The sequence below is a fragment of the Quercus suber genome, unplaced genomic scaffold (genome assembly GCF_002906115.3).
Source record: "Quercus suber isolate HL8 unplaced genomic scaffold, Cork oak 2.0 scaffold_100, whole genome shotgun sequence".
Classification (NCBI taxonomy): domain Eukaryota; kingdom Viridiplantae; phylum Streptophyta; class Magnoliopsida; order Fagales; family Fagaceae; genus Quercus; species Quercus suber.
The window spans coordinates 925,509-945,876 of record NW_027069565.1 but is presented as its reverse complement, the minus strand read 5'-3'; the positions used below and the strand labels follow the sequence as shown (position 1 = coordinate 945,876).

At 35.2% G+C, this 20,368-nt stretch overlaps 1 protein-coding gene across 1 annotated transcript; it reads left to right on the top strand.

The window, feature by feature from the left end:
- The first annotated feature begins 293 nt into the window (after positions 1 to 293).
- LOC112035098 (protein S-acyltransferase 11) lies at positions 294 to 15,519 on the top strand. Its single transcript, XM_024067942.2, has 4 exons — positions 294 to 578; positions 1,777 to 1,999; positions 4,127 to 4,425; positions 14,641 to 15,519. The coding sequence occupies exons 1-4, from the start codon at positions 561 to 563 to the stop codon at positions 15,121 to 15,123; spliced, it is 1,023 nt and encodes a 340-aa protein (XP_023923710.1). The 5' UTR covers positions 294 to 560; the 3' UTR covers positions 15,124 to 15,519.
- The last annotated feature ends 4,849 nt before the right edge of the window (positions 15,520 to 20,368 follow it).

The window sequence follows — 20,368 nt, the reverse complement described above, 5'->3', positions numbered from 1 at the left end:
TACAATATATTTTAATTCTTGTATGGAGTGTTTCAACAGATTTTAGGTGCATTATAGTTTTTGTGAGAAGTATTACTTTATTTTAAAATTTCTTTAAATTCATTTAAAATTATTAAGTCCACTTATGAAATTAAATGAAAATATTACAATCTAAAAAAAATCATATTTATTAGATTCGCATGACTTAATTACTTTTATTTGATAGCGAATATGACAAAGTTAGTAAAAGTCAAATAATTCAAAAAATAAGAAGTACGGGTATATAAAAATTGGTCAAAGACGGAAGGCCCAATGCTCCAAGCCCAACTTGTCCTGTATGATTGGAGCATCCAAAATTTCCCCAAAGCAGAGCTGGACGCTTGGACCAACAAGAAGTAGGAAGTCTTCTTCTTCGTCTCCTCCTCCGACTCTGGCTCTGGGGAGGAACTATTAAATTTTATTTATTTATTTATTTTCTCTTTTAAATTACTTATGAGTTCAGAAGAAAAATGGTCCAAGTGAACATAGATAGATAGATAGATAGATAGATAGCCTCATCATTCTGAAATAATCTCAGTTACATGGCTGACCTCCCCAAGGTGAGTTCCAACTTCCAACTTTTTTTGTTTGACTTTTGTTTTGGCTTTACTACGTCTTTTGGTGTTTGGGTTTTTCTTATTCTTGCTTGCTGTTTCTATGATTATTTTGTGCCCATTTCCTTTTCCTTGTGTTATTAATTTCACAGGCTGGATATGGATATGATATGATATGATAAATAACTGATATGCAGTTTCTGAATATTGTGTTGTTGGAAGCCAAATAATGAATTGTAAGTTTAGGAATTTGTTTGCATGTGCTTTTTTGGTGTGGGTCTATAGTTTACAATTGTTGAACAGAGGGTTATGAGCCTGCGACCTGTGTTAAGAATTAAAGCGAAGGGTGGTTTTTTGAGTTATTTAATGCCTTTATTTTTCCTAGAAGAACTTATGTGAGGTTTTAGGCAAGGACTTGACTTGTGATTGTAAGGAAGAAGAAAAAAGAGAGGATTTTATGGACTTCAGGGTTTTGTGAACAATAAACAATACTATGAGAAGAAGAAGAAGAAGAAGAAGAAGAAGAAGAAAAGAGATATTTAGCTGGCTGCATCAATTATCAACACTTGTCTTTTCTCTCTTTGGGGCTATGCTAGTGACCTCATTCTCGTTTGAGTTTCCTTTGGTGAGGACAAACGGGATGTGGGGTGTGGTCATGAATGGATTTTTTACTTTCTAGAATTTGTAAATGACTTAGTTGTACGGTATCATACCATAAAATTGACTTCTGTATAACTAATCCATGGTGTATATAAAAACCATTAAGATATGTCCGCTACTTTTCACATTTTTTTTATTTTTTAAAATAAAAAGCTCCAACAAGTGCTCTATGAGCTGATAGGAAAAGCTCCAAAAAGCGCACTTTTGTAAATGTACTTCACTTTAGAGTTGAAATTTGCTGAGCTTTTGGCGCTTAAGCTCACTTTTACCAACAGTGCCTATCCCTCTTACACCTATAACATGAGTGAGTGAGCATGTTTATGGATGCAGGGCCAATCATACTGTAATTATGCCTTTCTAGTGATCTTTATTAATTGTCATTAAAATTTCTGCACTTTTTAGTCTCCTTGGTTGCTCAATTGTATTTGAACACAATTATTGGTGCATGGCTAGTTGTTGTCTACATATGGCTTTTTGGATGATCTTTTTTGTGCATTTCATTGTGATTTAAAAACTTTGTCGCTAATGGAAGGGTCACATATAGGAGCAATTTATAACAATAGTCAATGATGATCATGAGGCAACATGCTGGGGTTGTGGATTATGCCTTCTTCTTCCATCTCATGCACCTATTTTCAAGTGTGGTTGGTGTGGGGCCATAACAAATCAAAACACGTCGAAATGTGAAAGTAAGGGCTCTTGGTGGAGGCGCTTGCGTGACCGGTGCTTTGTTTGTGTCCTCATTGTGTTTATGCTCTTTGTGATAAGTAAGCCAATAATGCCTTTTCTCTTTATTTGGAAAATTGATATCTAATCTCTATTGAATGCACGACTGAGATCCTCCCCCTCCCTTCTTTGACAATTAGAACTAGGTATATTATTAGTTTTGCTTCTGCAAGTTATCTTTAGTAGTTCAAAAGTTAATTGATGTATGTCAAATGGTGGGCATCCTTTCCTTCATCAAAAGAGAGCCTAGAAAATATGGTTTACATAACTATTATAAATAAATCTGACGGTTCGTTTAGATAGAATTATTTAAAGGGAAGGATTTGAATTTCATGTTTTAGTTTAGAAAGTATGAAAGGAGACATTTGTTTTCTATTGACGAAATTTAGGAGGCATTTGAGCTTTATTAATATGTGGATTTGGAATAATTATGAGCAAGATGTCCTTATCAAAAAATTATGTGCAAGATGTCATTTTCAAATCCATAACATCACAAGATGTGAGCAAGTCTATTGCTCAAGATCAAGGTTGGAAGACTTAATAATTTGGGGAAAAAAGAAAAAGAAAAATGTCAAAATGTACAGGGGAAGGTATTGAAATGAAAGAAAATAAATTGCAGGAAAATTGTATCACTGATTGGACCTAGCACAACGGTAAATCACTAGTGAAGAAATCCTAGAGCTTTCTGGCAAGGTAAGATTTCTAAAGTCTACCTTTGCTGCTTCACCGTACAATGATGTTTTTGATTTGTGTGAAATATTCTTGAGCATTCTGAATTATTTTGCTTTAGATTCGGTTATTTTTGGTATGGGGTTTTGTTTGAGAGAAATTAAGGTTATATTTGGTAACAGTTTTTGTTTTCTATTTTCAAAAACTTATTTTTGGGAATATAAATAAAAAAAAATTTCTTGTATTTTTGAAATAAAAAACATGTTTGGTTAGTTGAAATTAAAAAAATTTAGTTTTTTAAAGAAAAAAATAGAAAATACTAAAATATGTTGTTGTTAGGATTTGAACTCTAATGCTAATTCATTAAATAAGACAGATTCATTAAATCAAATGCATTTTTTATTGACTTTTGAAAATTAGAAACTGAAAACAGCCTTTTGCATGTTTTCAGTTTCTTTCACAAATTGAGTTTTGAGAACAGTTTTTATTTTTTGTTTATTTTGGGTTGCCAAACAAGCTTTTTAGTCTCAAAAATAGAAAATTGTTTTTGGAAACAGAAAATAAAGGAAAAAATAAGTTACCAAACATATCCTATGGATTTCTGTCGGTTTTTATTGATAATTTTGGGATGGGTTTGACTGGGGATTTAGGGTTCTCCCATTGTTTTCATGAATTGGTGCCAAAATCTTAGGCTCAAATGATAGCCATGTGATCTCTCTGTTAGCAAATGAAAGGACCATTGACAGAAGGGGTCTATTTGATACGGTATTAAAGTAATTGTACTAAATTGGTAAAAACAAATAGAGGTCTTAGTGCAACAACATAAAATTTAGGGGGTCTTGGTGTAATGTTCCCAAAAACATATATTCTTTTGATTTCTTAATAGCGTGTTGTCATGTGCTTTGGTGAGATGTTAATCACGGGGGATCTGATCTCTTTTTCAGTTGCTTGATGGTCTTAAATAGTTTTAATAGGGTAGAAGAGGTCCTGCATATAGTTTTTAAGAGTTACCTTCGTATTTCTGTCACTAGCCTGGTAAATGTTCTTATAAATTATGTTTCTCTTCTACAGACACTCACACACACACGTCCCTTGGATTATATCATGCATGTTATCACACAGAAATCACAGACCTAAACAGTCTAGGTCTTATGAGAAGGGAAAGAAAAGCATCAGTAACCTGTGGAAGTTGAACTTAAGACATCTGGTCCTTGAGATATTGCTACAAACCACTGTCGTGCAGTTTAACTCACATTTCAATATTGAATCTTCCACTTAAGTTTATTTGTGCAGTTTGTTGTGTCTAGCCAAAAGAATGCTGCCCATATCCATATTATTACCCATTAACTAAATATATTGAATTATTTTTTTTATCTTGAATCTGTACACCCTCATTTACATCTCAAGTCTCAGTGCACTACTTACTAACCTTTTACGGGATCCCATATTCTCGATGATCTTTTTCCATCTCATCTTGATGCATTTTCCTAAAAATGCAGGTGGTGGGGTGTGGGCAGTGTGCCCCATTATTTTTTCTATTAGCTACTTCTGTGGGATATTCCACTCCATCATAACGATGATCTTGTCTGTAACTACCCTTTCTTCATTCAGCCTGGCGGCATTTTGTTGTGCTGGCATGCCTCCAAGCATGCAGTGGGGTAGCTTTCCAGCTGTGCGGCAAGGTGACCTTGAGAACTATACCTTCTGTCACTACTGCTCAAAACCAAAGTCACCTAGGACTCATCACTGCCGTTCATGTGGAATGTGTATATTGGATATGGATCATCATTGCCCATTTGTAAGTGGTTATGACCTTTTCGATTCATTTAATAACTTACTTGAGATATGTTAATTAGATGTTTTGCTGCCCACTAAAAGCATGTTATTATTTGAGTTGAAACTGCAATCTAGTGGGCTTTGGTGACTTGGGATGTGGCATTTAAGCAAGGGGCTGGTTCATTTATTAAATTTGCTTTTCTGTGCTTTGAACATTGACTTCATGTTCCTTTGGTCAGTCTTGAGAAGAAGTTTATGGAGGCATAAGATTGTTTGCCTATGTATGGAATCCTGCCCCCTTTTTTTTGGTTTCTGTTTTCTGCAAAACAAGAATTGCTCTTGTTCTGTATGCTCATACTGACCTTTGCCATTAATTTTTTTATTTTTATTTTTATTTTTAAAGAGATTAATTGCACTAAGTAGTTAAGTTGTAGTTGAAGTTTATAACTTGAATAGGTGATGCAGGGAACGATGAATACAATTTTATTTATTTTATTCCAGAAATCAATTGTTTTTTTTTTTTCCCAGTTGTTTCATTGGATTTTATATTAGGCTTTATTAGTAAATTAGGTTAACTCTGCCTTTGTCTATGTTTAGTGTCATTTATTTTGTTCACAGCTGATCCTAAGCTTGGAAAAAGGAGGAGGGTTGTGGTCACAGCCAGCATAAAACTTAGTCACTCTATTATGAATAGATCCATTACATATACATGTTGGGGCATCCCCCATGTCAATTAAGGAAGTTGTTATGAGTGAGTATTAAGTTAGGGGCAAAGTAATAATATTATTGTAATCACTGTCTATATATAAATAATATTTATGTGTTAGGGTAATTACAATAAAATTAACCCTAAACACATTTTTTAGTCAACATGGTATTGGAGCCATACAACACCAAGCGTTCTTAGCTCCGTTGACCATGAACCACTATTTGTCCACCGTTGTCGACCACAACCCACTGTTCTCCGTCATTGGCAACCACATCCACAACCATTTAGCAACCCACGGTCTACTCTTGATACCGATGAGCAAAACAAAATGGGGTTCACTGGCTGGAGACATCAGCTAAGCTCTAGTGAGACTGTTTGGTGGTCTTCACGGTACCCAACTGCCATCGCCTGACCATGATTCACTCATGGGTTTAGTTGTGTTCCTCTGGCAACCTGCAAAAATGCTACAGAGTAGCCTTCTGCTCTTGCGCTGAGCTGCCACCTCTGTATCTTCAACTTTGGGGCCAATGTGACCCTTCATGACTTAAATTGTGTGTTTTTTTGGTCTTTGATCTGCTGTTTGGGTAACCATTGGGTTGGTTTGTTTCTTTCTATGTGCCAGATTCATCTCATGCTTTCCTTTTTTTGATTGAGTTGTAGTCTTTATACAACTGTGCTATTGTACTCCAATGAAGACTAGTTTATGATGAATAAGATTCTAGTTAGGATTTTTCTAATGCTTGGTGTTGATTCCAGGCAATCCTTGGTGTTGATTCCTTGGTTTCTTTTTTTTTTTTTTTTTTTTTTTTTTTTTTTTTTTTTTCAAATTCTTAGCATCATTTTAAATTTTTAATGGCTCCACTCTTCTTAGGAATCGAAGTTATGAATGTAGAATTCAAGGTTTTCTCAAACCTACAATTATCATACCAACTCTGAAAGACATGTATGATATCAGCCTTTAAGATTCCCCATCAATGTTAGAAAAAATGTGATTGTATCGATGCGTAGACTTGGAGCCTTATCACCATCTATATCTTGCAATGCTGAAGTATTTCTTCTTTTTCATATTGTATTACATCCATTTGTTAGTGTCTTCATTAGTAGAGGACATATTTAACCCCCACCTGAGGTCTCCAATTAGATGATTCAATATATAATCCCAAGTAAAACCAAACAACGGATTCCTTAACCTCACCATCCTCTGGACGTGACACTCCATCATCTTCTAAGTTTCCAAAGAAGTTTACTCGCCTGTGAGAGAATTAGCCAATTAATGAAAAGTCTTTGTATAATTTTCATCTTTCTTCAGCCATACTGCTTGACTGCCAACCGCAGGTGACTTCCTCAAATGAGCTAGCTTTTCCATTTTTCAGATTTTTGTTCCATTCTCTTTAATCAGTCATCCTGGGATAAGTCCTCAGTCTCTTTCTTCATATCCAATTCCTTTTCTCCAACACCTTGTTAATCCTTACATGCTAAACAGGTCTCTGTTTCAAGCACATAAATCCTGCTTAAGCTCATTATCCTTATGCTTTATTAATCTAAGATACTGAATTTGATAATTGTTTGTCATCTATTGATCATTATGTTTTATTATGCTTCCATCCTTATCTATACTTTTATCAAAATTTTATTGCATATGATGCAGTCATGGATGATTAGTTTGTTACTACTTTGCAAATTCGCCTATTTAAAGATTTATTTTATGGGGCCCCATGTATGTAATCCAAATGAAGCGAAAAATGTTGGGTTTTTGCTGTAGTTGGGTTTTTGACGTAGGAAGGACAAGGAGGAACAAGATAATCTGATTTAGAACACTAGGGACAGATTTGGTATAACTGGGGTTTTGAAGAATTAGGGTTAGGTTTTGGTGGGGAATAGGCTAGAAAAAGGGACAAAGATTAATAGGGTTTTAGGAATGAATCAAAAGTGAAATTCAAGATTTGGGTTTTTGTGAACAGTAACCGTGAATAGTAAAACTAAAGAAAATAGATAAATTCTAGGAATCACACCTAGACTTCCTAAGCATCACATCTAGTGTTCCTTGGCATCACACCTCGGAGAAGGTCGCATCACACAAACCATAAAAGAAAGCATAGCTCTTAAATTCTAAAAACTTTCATTAATAATCAACTCAATAGAAAATATTGCAACTCTTTAAATAGAAGACTTATACCTAATCCTAGTTGAACTAGGATTTCTTAAAACCCTAATAAGACTTGGACTTGGACTCGGACTCCTTGGGCTTTATTACTCAACCCAAACTAAATAACCAAGATTAAAATAAAACTAAAGTAAGACCTAATAGACCATAAGCACAACCCATTCTAGAATGTTAGGAAATTACAAAATTGCCCTTGATACATAAAATCAAATAAAATATAGGAAATTTGTCTTCTCACTGCCTCCTGCATCTGTTTTAAAGGTTTAGTTATGTATGTTTTACTGTTGAAACATTTTTTTAATTTATTTGTGTTTTATTTTATTATTTATGGTCAATTTTGTATTCAGGGGTAAATTTGTAACCTTAGATCCAAAATTCTCCAATCCCAAAACCCACCACAATCACACATAGACAAATTCCTCAATTTATCCTATGACACCTATTTAATGTAAAATATCTAGATTCTAGTTATTCCCCTAAACTTTCCAACTTGGAGTTGGATTTCGTTTTGGTCTCATCGACTAACACAATATCATCTGCAAATAACATACATCATAGAAGGACCTCTTCCTGGATCAATCTGGTGAGCTCATTTATATTAGCAATACAAAGACATAAGAACTTAATTTTGATCCTTGATGTGAACCTATATCAATAAACATATTTCTTTTCCAAAATTGAGCACATTACCTCTCTAGGTTTTCTATCATAGAGCAAATTGACTGAAGGTAATGAACTAGGAAATGAAATTGTTGCTTGGGAACTAAACCTAAAATTTTTCTCACCTTCTCTTGTCCTCTCTCTCAACACACCCTGGCTACCTCAAATTAGCCATAAATTTCTGCTCTTGTTCTTTTTGTTTCTGTTTGGTTTACATTTTCTTTTATTTTTAATTTTTAATTTTTAATTTGTTGTTGTTGTTGTTGTTGTTGCTATGGGAGGATCTATGTTTTTCTTTGTCAAATCCGAAACTTCTGAATTCTAAATTGAAGAAAGTGGTACTTTTTATTTGTTATTGTTACATATTTTTGAAAAAGGTCAAGATTCATCCCATTTTGTTGCTTTGGGGAAGGAGAATGCTAAGAGGCTTCTGTTTAATGTGGAAGAGTTGGTGTTGAAACATTCTCCAACACAGTTTTCCCAAACATTTAGGGAGGCAGATAAAATCTTTATTATCCAGTTGGGTTCTAATGTTCATTGCATGTTCTTGCTTATCTCTGAACTCATCCAAGGCCGGCTTATGGGGTCCATTGTGATACCGGAAGGAAAGTTGGGGAGGGGATGGAGAGGATTTGGACTTCACTTGAGGAAGATGTTAGAGGCTTCTCTTCTCCGACTTGGACATCCCAAAAATCAAAAGGGCGATCTCAAGCAGCTCGCTCTGGTGATGGTGGAGGGGAGGCAGAATAATTATGGAATTGTGAATAAAGGGATGGAGAAAATTTTGGAATTTCAAATTTCAAAAGTCAAAAATTCCAATGGAAATCACAACAATTTTCGCAATGTTTATTCTAGGAAGAGAAGGCTGGGTTTGGGGCGAAAGTTCCGTCGGTCATAAATGGGATTGTTTCTAATGATATGCTTGGAAAGTTCACTTTGGGGAGGGTATGGAGAGGATTTGGACTTCACTTGAGGAAGACGTTAGAGGCTTATCTTCTCTGACTTGGACATCCCGGAAATCAAAAGGGTGATCTCAAGCAGCCTGCTCTGGTGATGGTGGAGAGGATGCAGAATAATTATGGAATTGTGAGTAAGGGAAGGTGAAAATTTTGGAATTTCAAATTCCAGTGGAAATCGCAACGATTTTCGCAATGTTTATTCTAGGAAAGAGAAGGTTGGGTTTGGGGCGAAAGTTACGTCAGTTATAAATGGGATTGTTTCTAACGATATGCTTGGAAAGTTCACTTTGGATTTTTGCTTCTGTGTGGAGCGAGGTTTTGATGGGAGGTGGGGTGTGGTTTTTCTAAAGTTAAGGAAGTGGGCTTAGGACAGCCAGCTCCTGTTTTAAACGAAATCAAGCCCACACTTAAAAGTCCAGCTAGATCAAGATGTTTTTTAGGAGTCTAGGTCCACAACTAAAGCTTGGAAGCCTCAGGGCTCTTTTATGGGCCAAGTTGGGTCTGCTCATCTGCCCAAAGATCAGCAAGCTTCAGTCAAAAAGCCCATTCCAGTTATTCCTTCTTTGGTTTTTTTTTCTTGCAAATGCATCAAGTGCTTCGGCTCTTCCACTACCGGTGATGATCCATGCCCCAATATTGGTATATCTACCCTCACGTTCCATAACTCGGAGGTCAGTTCAAATGTTTTGGAATCCCGATTTCTTAATAGAGCTCCCACCCATACTTTGGAACCAATTTTGGCCACCATGGAGCAGATCTCTGAGGAAGATGTGAACCCACACAATGCTGAGTCAAGCCCCACTCCACAAGTATTGGTGCCAACATGCAATGACATGGTGGTTTTGGCAATTGATCTCAACTCTGGTGTTGATAGTGAGTAGGGTTCACTGACAATTAAAGCAGCTTATATTTGATCAAGCTACTGACATGAGTAAATCGTGAGGTTATTCTAATAAGTGGGTTTTAGAACTTTGTGATGGGAAGAGGGTGGTGGTGCCAATGGAGATCGAGTGACATCCATTAGGTATTTTAAAGGACTCTACTTCAGATGAGCTTGATGTTGTGGATTATTCAGTGAATTCTTTAATGCCTGTAGGGGGACAATCCATGTGGGAAAGAGTAGTGGTGGTGGATGTGGATTCTAAGGATTGGTTTGACAAAGGTGGTGAGATGGTGGAATTTGCCCGACTAGATTTGGATTTTTCAGAACCATTGAATGTGACTCCTTTGGCTATATCGTATTCTATTGAGACCCATGTTACCAAGGATCTTTCTGGTCTGTTTGAAGATGGTCAGTCTGGAAATCAGGCTCGTATGTCACCCTTTTTTCAGAGCAAGTTCTAGGAATTTGGCTCTTTTTTGGAGACGTCGATAGAAGGTTTGGAAGAACTTACTTCTAATTTCCTCTTGGCTGTTGAGGAAAGAATTAGACAAAGGGCAATGCTATGAGAAAAAAAATTAAAGGGAGGAGGGAAGGGCTTAAAGGAGTTAGGGTGAGCTCTATCAATTATTATTCCACCTCTGGTAAATCTTGTGGTTCCAATAGGGAAAGGGCTGTGATTGTGTCCCAATGAATGTGAAGATAGTCTCTAGGAATGTGAGGGGGATGAATGAGAAGGATAAGAGGCTTCAAATTAGGAATCTTATTAGAATATGGTGGGCTGATGTCATTTGCCAGTAGGAGACAAAGATGGAGCTTATCACTAGGGACTTTATTAGAAGTCTTTGGGGCTGTCAACATGTTGATTGGCTTTATTCAAGTTCAATAGGTGCTTTAGGTGGAATATTGGTAATGTGGGATAGGAGAGCTGTGGAGAAGTTGGATGAAGCTGTGGGTCAATTTTTGGTGTCTTGCAGAATAGGAATGCGGGGGACAATTTTAAATGGGTTTTTTGGTTTGTATGGTCCTAATGTGGATAGGGAGAAAAGGTTGATGTGGGAGGAATTGGAGGGACTGAATAGTTGGTGGAGTCTACCATGGTGTATGGGTGGTGACTTTAATGCTATTTGCTTTTCTTCAGAACGTTTGGAGGATGTAAACGTCACTCAGATTATGCACAAATTCTCAGATTTCTTCTCTTTTTTAATAGTTTAATGGATATCCCTTTGGAGGGTGGCAGTTACACTTTGTCCAATTCTTTGTCTAGTTCCAAGATAGATCATTTTCTCTTTTCTTCTGAGTGGGAGGAACACTATCCAAATTTTCATAAAAAATGGTTGGTAAGTTAGATGGTGGGAGTATTCATAAGTGACGCATGCTGTTTTGTTTTGAGGCTTTAGGTGGATGGTTTTGTGGGGAAGGTAAAAAATTGGTGGGACTCTTATGACTTCTATGGAACTCCTAGTTATAAGTTAGCTATGAAGTTGAAAACTCTATAGGGAGATTTTAAAAAGTGGAATGGAACAGAGTTTGGTAATGTAACCATTAAGAGAATGAAGTTGTGGAATGATTTGAATGCCTTGGATTATAAAACGGAGAGAGTTTCTTTATCTGCAGATGAGAAGCTTGAAAATGAGAGGATTTGCATGGAAATTGAGAAGGCTGCCTTGTTGGAGGAGATTAGCTGGCGACAGAAATCAAGGGTACTATGTTTAAAGGAGGGGGACAATAACAAGAAAATTTTCCACCATATGGCTAATTCTAATAGGAGGAACAAAAGCATTGGCAGTCTCAATATTGATGGGGTGTTGACATCAGATCAGTAAATTATTGAAGATGGTAATTCAGTTTTATAAGAGTCTTTACTCAAAAGATAAGATACATTGCCCTCACCTAGATGTGCTGAATTTTTCCATGATTTCTGAGGATAAGGCTGGCTGGTTGGAACGACCTTTTGAGGAAGTGGAGATTTTGGGTGGTTAAGGATTTCAATGGTGTAAAAGCTCCTAGACCTTATGGTTTCCCTTGGTGTTTTCCAAACTTGTTGGGTGATTATTAAAACAAATCTTCTGAAAGTCTTTCAGTATTTTTTTGAGAATGCTCAGTTTGATAAAGGTATGAACGCCACTTTCATTTCCTTAATTCCTAAGAAATTTGATGCAGTGGAGGTAAGGGACTTTTGGCCTATTATTATTATTATTATTATTTTTTTTTTTTGGGGGTGGGGGTGGGGGGTGGGTGGGGGAGTGTAAAATTATTTTTAAAGTTTTAGCTAACAAATTGAAAATAGTGCAATGGTTATTTTCAAATCTCAAAATGCTTTTGTTAAAGAAAGAAAGATTTTAGATTCCGTTCTTATTGCCAATGAATGCTTGGATAGTAGGGTGAAATTAGGAGTTCTTGGGGTGTTGTGTAAGCTAGATGCAGAAAAGGCATCTACTCATGTGAACTAGGATTTCCTCATTTATATGTTGGATTGTTGTGGTTTTCCTAAAAAATGGAGAAAGTGGGTTCCTTTTTGCATCTCTATAGTCAAATTCTCTATTCTTATCAATGGCACTCCTTGTGGTTTCTTTGAAAGCTCTAGGGGTATAAGATAGGTGATTTGTTATCCCCTTTATTGTTTGTCATTGTTATGGATGCTTTTAGTAAAACATTGGATAAGGCAGTGAAGGATGGTCTTATGTCGGAGTTAGTGTGGGTCCCACGAGTAACTCTTTGCAGGTGACCCATCTTTTCTTTGCCAATGATACTTGGTCTTATGTGATGCTGATCTTGTCAAATTTTGTTTCTCCGACGGGTGATTTTTTGGTTTGAAGTTGTATCTGGGCTGAAAATTAATATGGGAAAGTCTAAATTAGTCCCTGTGTTCCAAATATAGCAAATATGGTGGATGTGCTAGGGTTCAATCAAGGCTCCTTCCCGATGAAATATTTAGGTCTTCTACTGGGTGGGAATGTTAGAGATAGTTCTATTTATAATCCAATTATTGAGAAGATGGAGAGGAGATTAGTGGGATGGAAATGGTTGTATCTTTCATGAGGAGGTAAAGTTACTTTAATTAAGAGTACTTGTGGAGGAGGGTGATAAGGATGAAGTATGGCTATGAAGGGGGAGGCTATCTAGAATTATTTGCTATAAGTCCAAATAAGGAGGTCTATGTGGCTGATTTGATGAAGTTCCCAAATGGTGTTCTTATTTTTTTAAGGGATTTAAATTTTGTAAGAGCCATTCAAAATTGGGAATTAGAGTCCCTAACTAACTTCCTGGATAGTATTTATGGAGTTTCACTATGGGAAGTTGGGGATGATAAGATTTGTTGGAAACCTACTATGGGAAGAACTTTTGCAGTTCGCTCTTATTACCAGGTTTTGACAAAAAGTATAAAGTATATATCAGTCCTTCTCATGGAAGACTGTTTGAAAGCCTAAGGTCCCTTCTAGAGTTGCTTTTTGTTTGTACCGCAGCTTTGGGGAATATTTTGACTATTGATAATCTTTGGAAATGAAAGATTTTGATTTTATATTGGAATTGTATTTGTAAAAGAAATGGGGAATCAGTAGACCACCTCCTTATCCATTGCCCTCTTGCTTTTGATTTGTGAACTATGGTGTTTACCTTGTTTTGCATCCACTGGGTTATGCCTGGCTTGTTAGCAAGGAAAGTTTGGGCTACATTAGAATAGTGCTATTTTTATGGTTGTCCCTCATTGTTTGATGTGGTGCATTTGGCAGGAGATGAATAATCAGCATTTTGAGGATTTAGAGAACAATTTCAGATCTTAAACTTTTATTTTTTCAATTCATGGATGGACTTTTTTACTTTATGCACTTGATTTGTATTTTGTCCTTGATGTATATTTCTTGTAGACTCGGGTGACACTCTTCTTATTTTTTTAATATACTTTTTATTACTTATAAAAAAAAAAAATCATAGAGTTTTATAAAATCATGTGGGATTATTTGCCCATTTATTTATATTTCTTCATTAAACGTCCAAGTAAGAAAATAGCCTCTATTGATGATTGTCATGACAATTTAATTACTTCTTGAACACTTGTTAGTTCACGTACCATTGTATGCTCAATCATTTTCTTTCAAAGTTTAATGATATGACTTTTTAGCTTAACTTACAATAATTCGTGCAATTTAGCTCTCCTCAAATCAATAGAGTTACTATATTCCCCAAATTCCCTGCTTGACTTCCATTAAATTTTTTATCAAAACAGCTCCTCCAGTTTTTTAAATACCCTTAAAAAAATAAAAATAAAAACAGAACTGTTTGATCATCATCTTTTGATATAGTTGACACAATTCAATTCTCTTGTTTCCTCTCTTTTATCTGAGAAAGTCTTATAAAATTTTCATTCAGCACATCAGGATTCCAACTGATTGAAAAGGCTTCAAGGTATAGGAGCTTGAGGCCTTAAAGGCGGATTTAAGGATTTATTTCAACTTCTGAAGATGTTCTTGATCATGTGATCTTAGATTTGGAAGAAATAGCATCTACTCTGAAATTTATAATTACCCCAAGACAATTGTTAAAAAATTCGTGTCTTTGAGAATCAAACTTGGTCGTGTACAATTAATAGAAATATTAAAAAAATTTAAAAATTAGTGGGATAGGGTTTCAGCTTTTGATGTTGGAGATTAGGGAGGTTTTAGGATCTGCTATTCATTCCTACTTATCTTAAAAAAAAAAAAATAAATAAAATAAATCTGCTTTTCATTGTTCTCACAAATTTCTTTTTAAAATATTTTGACCGCATGAAGTACTTGGGAAGATCTTGTCGCTAGGATTTTGAAATGTATCTGTGAAAAGTATAGCTCATTACTTGCATAATAACAATCATAATCATCTTGCAGATTGGGAATTGTGTGGGTGCAGCAAATCACCGGCATTTCATTCTCTTCCTCATCTCGGCTGTGATCAGTACAATTTATGTATCAATCATGTCTATATATGCAGGGTTGCATCTATGGCCACAATTAACTTATAAATTTGGCCGTCTCAATGGGTTTAACAGGGATATGGCTTTCAGGGTTGTGATGGAAATTTTTCTTGCTTTGCTAAGGTCTGCGGTGCTACTATCCACAAGAGGGATTGTTCTAGTATATCTGTTTATTTCAAGTGTTTCGGTGGAAATAGGATTGAGCATGCTTTTGTGGCAGCAGCTTTGTTATATATATGAAGGGAAAACTTATTTAAGTCATTTAAGCTCACAGGGAAATGATGAAGTAGGGAAAAAAGATTGCCAAAATCTCTTCCGGTTCTTTGGTTGCCCATATTCTATATCAAGATATTTTCCAAACTTTTGGAGATCTCGGAAGAGGCACAAGAGGAGGTGAGATGGAGGTATGTATATTTCTGAAAATCAGTGCCATGCAGTGACTGTGTATTATTTATTTTTGGGGTGTGAGGGGTGGGGGTGGGGTTGGGGTTTTGGTCATTTGTGAGATGAAACTACAGCCTCCATTCCATTGGTTTGTATGAAGACATTTGTAGCCTTTTCTTTCCATGGGGCTGTTGTTTTAATACACATACATGTCACAATAGCAAACCTTTTCAACATTTACGGATATCCTTGTTGTCATTGCTATTACATTTAAAAAAGAAAGAAAGAAAAATTAGTGGGGGTGCATTTAGTTCATGGAAATTGTCAACATTACCGGCATTGATGAATCAATTGATACTTCAGGTTGATAGGAATGAAATGTGAAAATGAAAATGCAATATTTATTTGACCTTTGAGTCGTAAGCTTATTTGTCTCTCCAATCTGCTTTTGTGCCACTGAGGAAAATATTAGATACTGCAATTATTGTGCTGGAATTGATTCACATTGAATAACAAGAGAGGAAAAGCTGGATTTATGGTTATGGAAATTGATTTATAGAAAGTTTATTACTGATTCAAATGAAATTTTGTTCAGGATATTCTCTGCCTATTTGATATGCCCAATGATGTTACTGACTTATGCGTTGTATTATCATATCTACAGTCTCCATTTTTTTTAATGGATTTATCCTTGATCCTTTTCATCCCTCTAGAGGAATTTGTCAAAGGGGATGCTCTTTCTCATTACGTTTTTATCTTGTGCATAGAAATTCTTAGCCATCTTAGTATGATACAAACTTTGGAAACCCATCAGTTTCAAGAAATGAATGTCTTTTCTCACACTTTTTTTTTTTTTTTTTTTTTTTTTTTTTTTTTTTTTTTTTTATATATATTTTTTTTTTTTTTATGTTTTGCAAGGGTTCATATATATATATATATATATATTTGTTAGGGTGTCCCAAAAGTTTTGGTCCTCATTTGCATTTGTAACCTATCAGGCCAGAAAGCTAACTTAGGAAAATCTGAAGTTTACTCTTCAAATGTGGCAAGCTAAACTATGGAGGAGCTTTGCTGTACCCTGTGGTTTCACTTAACCCTACCGTTGCTGTACCTTGGGGTTTCATTTAACCCCTAACCTGAGAAGATATCTTTGGGTTTCCCATAGTGCATGTGAGATCCACGAATCAATATTTCAATTTCTCCTTGAGTGAGTTGTCCTTGCTACTTTATGCATTACAACCTCATTATGTAGGGTATTGCTCTTCTAGCTAAGCTATTAGAAACTTGAGATAGGGTGAACAGATTTCATATGGGGGACCTCCAAGATCCAGCGTAAGTTATATACAGTGGCGAGTAGGAAGAAAATCACTAAGCCTAAGGAGGGTGGCTTGGAACGCCACTTTGCAAAAGGGGAAAAGCCTAGCTATATTGGCAAATTTCAATTGGAAGTTTCACACAAGAGATCGCACTACAACCTAGATCCTTATACTTTGGTGGTGGGGTCTTATGTTGGATAACAGTTAACTGCACTTACCTGTTCGGCTAGGAATGTAGCCTTCTTCACATGATGCTTTCTCTTGACAGTGCATAGGTCCTTAATTACCTTGGCTTATATAGGCACTTGATAATATGCAATAATGGACTATTTATCTTGACTTGATCCAATGCTCTAATATCTCAGGTTTGGTGTCCAATTTTCTAAGTAATTATAAGGCCTGTGGAAATAGTGTAGGAAATGAGCATTGTTCAATGTTATTAAGCCCATGTAACTCAGTCTCATCTCTCTCTCTCTCAACTAGGGTCTCCTTAGATTTCTTAGTTACTATTTACTAAAGGAACACTTTTATCAATCTCTCTACCACTCCTCAAAGTGGTCACAAATTTTACTTCCTTATGTTTATCCTTCAAACCAATTTTTAGATTTTGATGAATGAGATTGGGTTGAGTTTGGGAAGAAAGCTTCCTTTTCTTTGTCCCACTCAATGAATTGGTAAGCCCAGTTATATGGCTCTTGGTCTCTTTTACTTCTTCATTTAGCATCGTGAACATGGATACAAGATTTTAATTTTGCTCAATTTGCCCTTTGATGAAAGTATTTAGTGCATCCTCCAAAGAAGGTCTAGATGATTATGATGCATGTGGTGAATTAAAGTTCCTTGGAGTAGGAGGGTTGAACACATTATCACTCTTATGCTCATATACGGATGACTCTATAAATTTGGGTTATAATTGTTAGAATATGAAGAACTATTTGGCCGGTATGAGTTAAATTCAAGAACTTGTTCTTTAGGCACATTTAAGAATGATGAAAGTGATGCACATTCATTTGTAACATGGTTTATCTCAGGGCATATTTTACATGCCTTCATTGGATACTCTGTAAAGGAGGCACTGCCACTCTTGCTTCCTTTCATTTTGAGTGTCTTTATTTTTGTGCATGCTGATTTTGGCACTCATGTTATCCTCTTCCCTCAACTTGAAAACAATTCCGCTAGAAGTGGTAGTGTTAGTTTGGTCTGGTTTGTGGAGTACATAGGGTTAGGTCTAGCTTACATGTTAGAGTTTTCAGCCATCTCGTCATGATAGTCCATTGCTTCTTTGGGTTCTTTTTGTAAAATATCCCTCGACATGAGAGTTGAACAAATTGTCGGTCCTTAGGTCTAAGTCCTTAATAAAAATAGTTAACCGACATCCAATCTTTATATCCATGAGTTAGGTAGAAATTGAAAAGAGAATTGTACCTGTCCCAAGCTTAATATATGGTCTCATTTTCTCTATGAGCAAAACTTGCTATCCTTCTTTTTACTTGCTAGAAATTTTAAGGAGGGAAATATTTCTTAAAAAACTCTTGGGCCATCTTCCCCCAGTTTCCTATAGACCTAGGTTTCAATGTGTTAAGCCAACTTCTTGCATTTTCTTAAGGGAAAAAGGAAAGAAGTTCAACTTAGCAATCTCAATAACATTTTGTGCATATAAACTACTACCTCTACAGAGGCTCTGCCATGAGGATTTTCATTTTCTTGCCCTCTAAAGTCAGGAAGTATTTTTAATAAACCTTGATTCAATTCTACATGTGGTGTATTAAGTGGAAACATGATGCATGAAAGAACAAAACTTTGTGTGGAATGCAACGGTTCATGCATAGTTCTATTCTCATCATGATTATTACATGTGTCGTCACCTATGATTGATGATGCATGCAAAGGCGAAGGCATGCCAAATAGATTACCAAAGTAAGATTAAAATATTTCTGCTCTGCCTCACTTCTTTCAAGCCTAGATGCTCATGCAACAATGAATGAAAAATCAAAATAAACATGGAAATAAGGGAGAATGGAATGAAGTTACCAATAGAAGAATTTCCACTTGTCGTGCTTTGCTCCATGAAAATTGTCTCTGGATATGCATCAGAATATTAGCTCCCTGGCAACGACACCAAAGGAGTAGGATAGATTTAAAGACAATGAAATCAAATAGCAATTGTTGTAAAGAACAAAAGTAGTGTTGCTTAGTAATTGTTATCAATAAAAAAATGATGATGGGTATAAATCAAAAATGAAATTCTTTATGATCCGATAATAAATAAATAAATAAATAATCTATATTTGGCTGTTTTTAGAAAAAGAAAAACTTATGATTTGGTTGAACTAAGAAAATTCAAGAACGCATGATAACCTAGATTATAACAACGTGATTAGAACAAATTTCAGGAGAAACCCACCCATTTAAAATTTTATTTCTAATTAAAACTATGAGAAATTCATCTAGATAATAAGAAAAATATGGATGAACTTATTGAAAGAATAAAATAACTCATACATCAATAACAATCTAATTGAACAATCAAATATGTTGTCATATCGAATCTTAGAAAGAATCACAATGATACTGTTATGGAGAAAACATAACCCCTAGTCCTAGCTAAGGGCTTAAGCTGCCATGAGAGAAGAAAGGAAATACAAATTCCGTTCTGCAAAATTGATGCCTCCTAAACCCTATTGAATCCCCAATCTAAAAGAAAACAAGAAAAATAAAAATCTCGACTTCGTAATTTTTTGCCCATAAATTCAGCCGTACTTATGGGTTAATTTCAGCCTTCAAAACTTGCAAAAAAAGGAATGCTCAAAACTAGAAGTTGTAGTGCTCAAAGTTGCTGTTCCAAATTATCCCGCCTTGTGTCATTCCAGATTTTGAGGAAAGAGTTATGCCCAAAATACCATATAGTGCTCAACTACCCTCTTTAGACATTTAAGCATGATATTATTGACTTTTTTTTTTGGCTCTCTTTAATACTAGTTTGACCTCCATATATGCTTCATGAAATTATTTCGATCTTTCTTTAGGTTTGGGACTAGATTGATACGAAACCACCTATTTGTTAGTTTGTTTGGATACCATCTTCCAAGTAGCAACTTCATCCTCTCTAACTTGTTCCACATATTCTTGTAAGCTCTTTTTTCACATGGTTTCTTGAAAAGAGAAAATTAAACACAATAAATGACATTTTATTCAAGACATTATGTAAATTCAAATAATAGGAAATGCTGCAATCTTGGTTTAATTATAAAAATTAAGCATAATAAGAAGGGGATGACGCCTAATAAATATATAATAAATACACATTTTGAAGGTGTTATCAATCCCACCTTCTAATAAATCTTGTTCTAATATTCCAATCAAATTTTTTAGTGTTGATTTTATTCAAATGATTATATCTCCCACTTAGCTTGTCCATCCTGATAAAACCACATCTAACTATAGGATCATTGTGTCACACAAATTTAATGAAACAATAAGTAGCAAACATAAAAGGAGTTTACATAAATAATGCGTTTTAAGCCTCAATCACTGCACCAATATACACTAACCATATATGTGTAGAAAACAATGTTAAACTGAAGCCCAAATTTAATTAAAAACAATCCAAATTTCTAAACATTAAAACAAATTGAAAGCACAGTTTTTTTTTTTTTTTTTTTTTTTTTTTTTTTTTTTTTTTTTTTTTTTTTTTTTTTTTTTTTTTTTGAGAAGAATTGAAAGCACAGTTAAATAGAAAGAAACTTACATGGGAATTGGACCGGTGGATTTAATCGGAGAAGTTGTTGTCCTTAAAAGTAAGTAGGAGGTGAGTGAATTTCACTCCATGAAGAAAAATCGAGAATTTATAAAATTGGAAGAATTTTATTGGGTGAAGAATTTCTAATTGTAGTCAAGTTAGGATTTCTAATTCTCTAAAGAATTATATAGGAAAGAGAATGT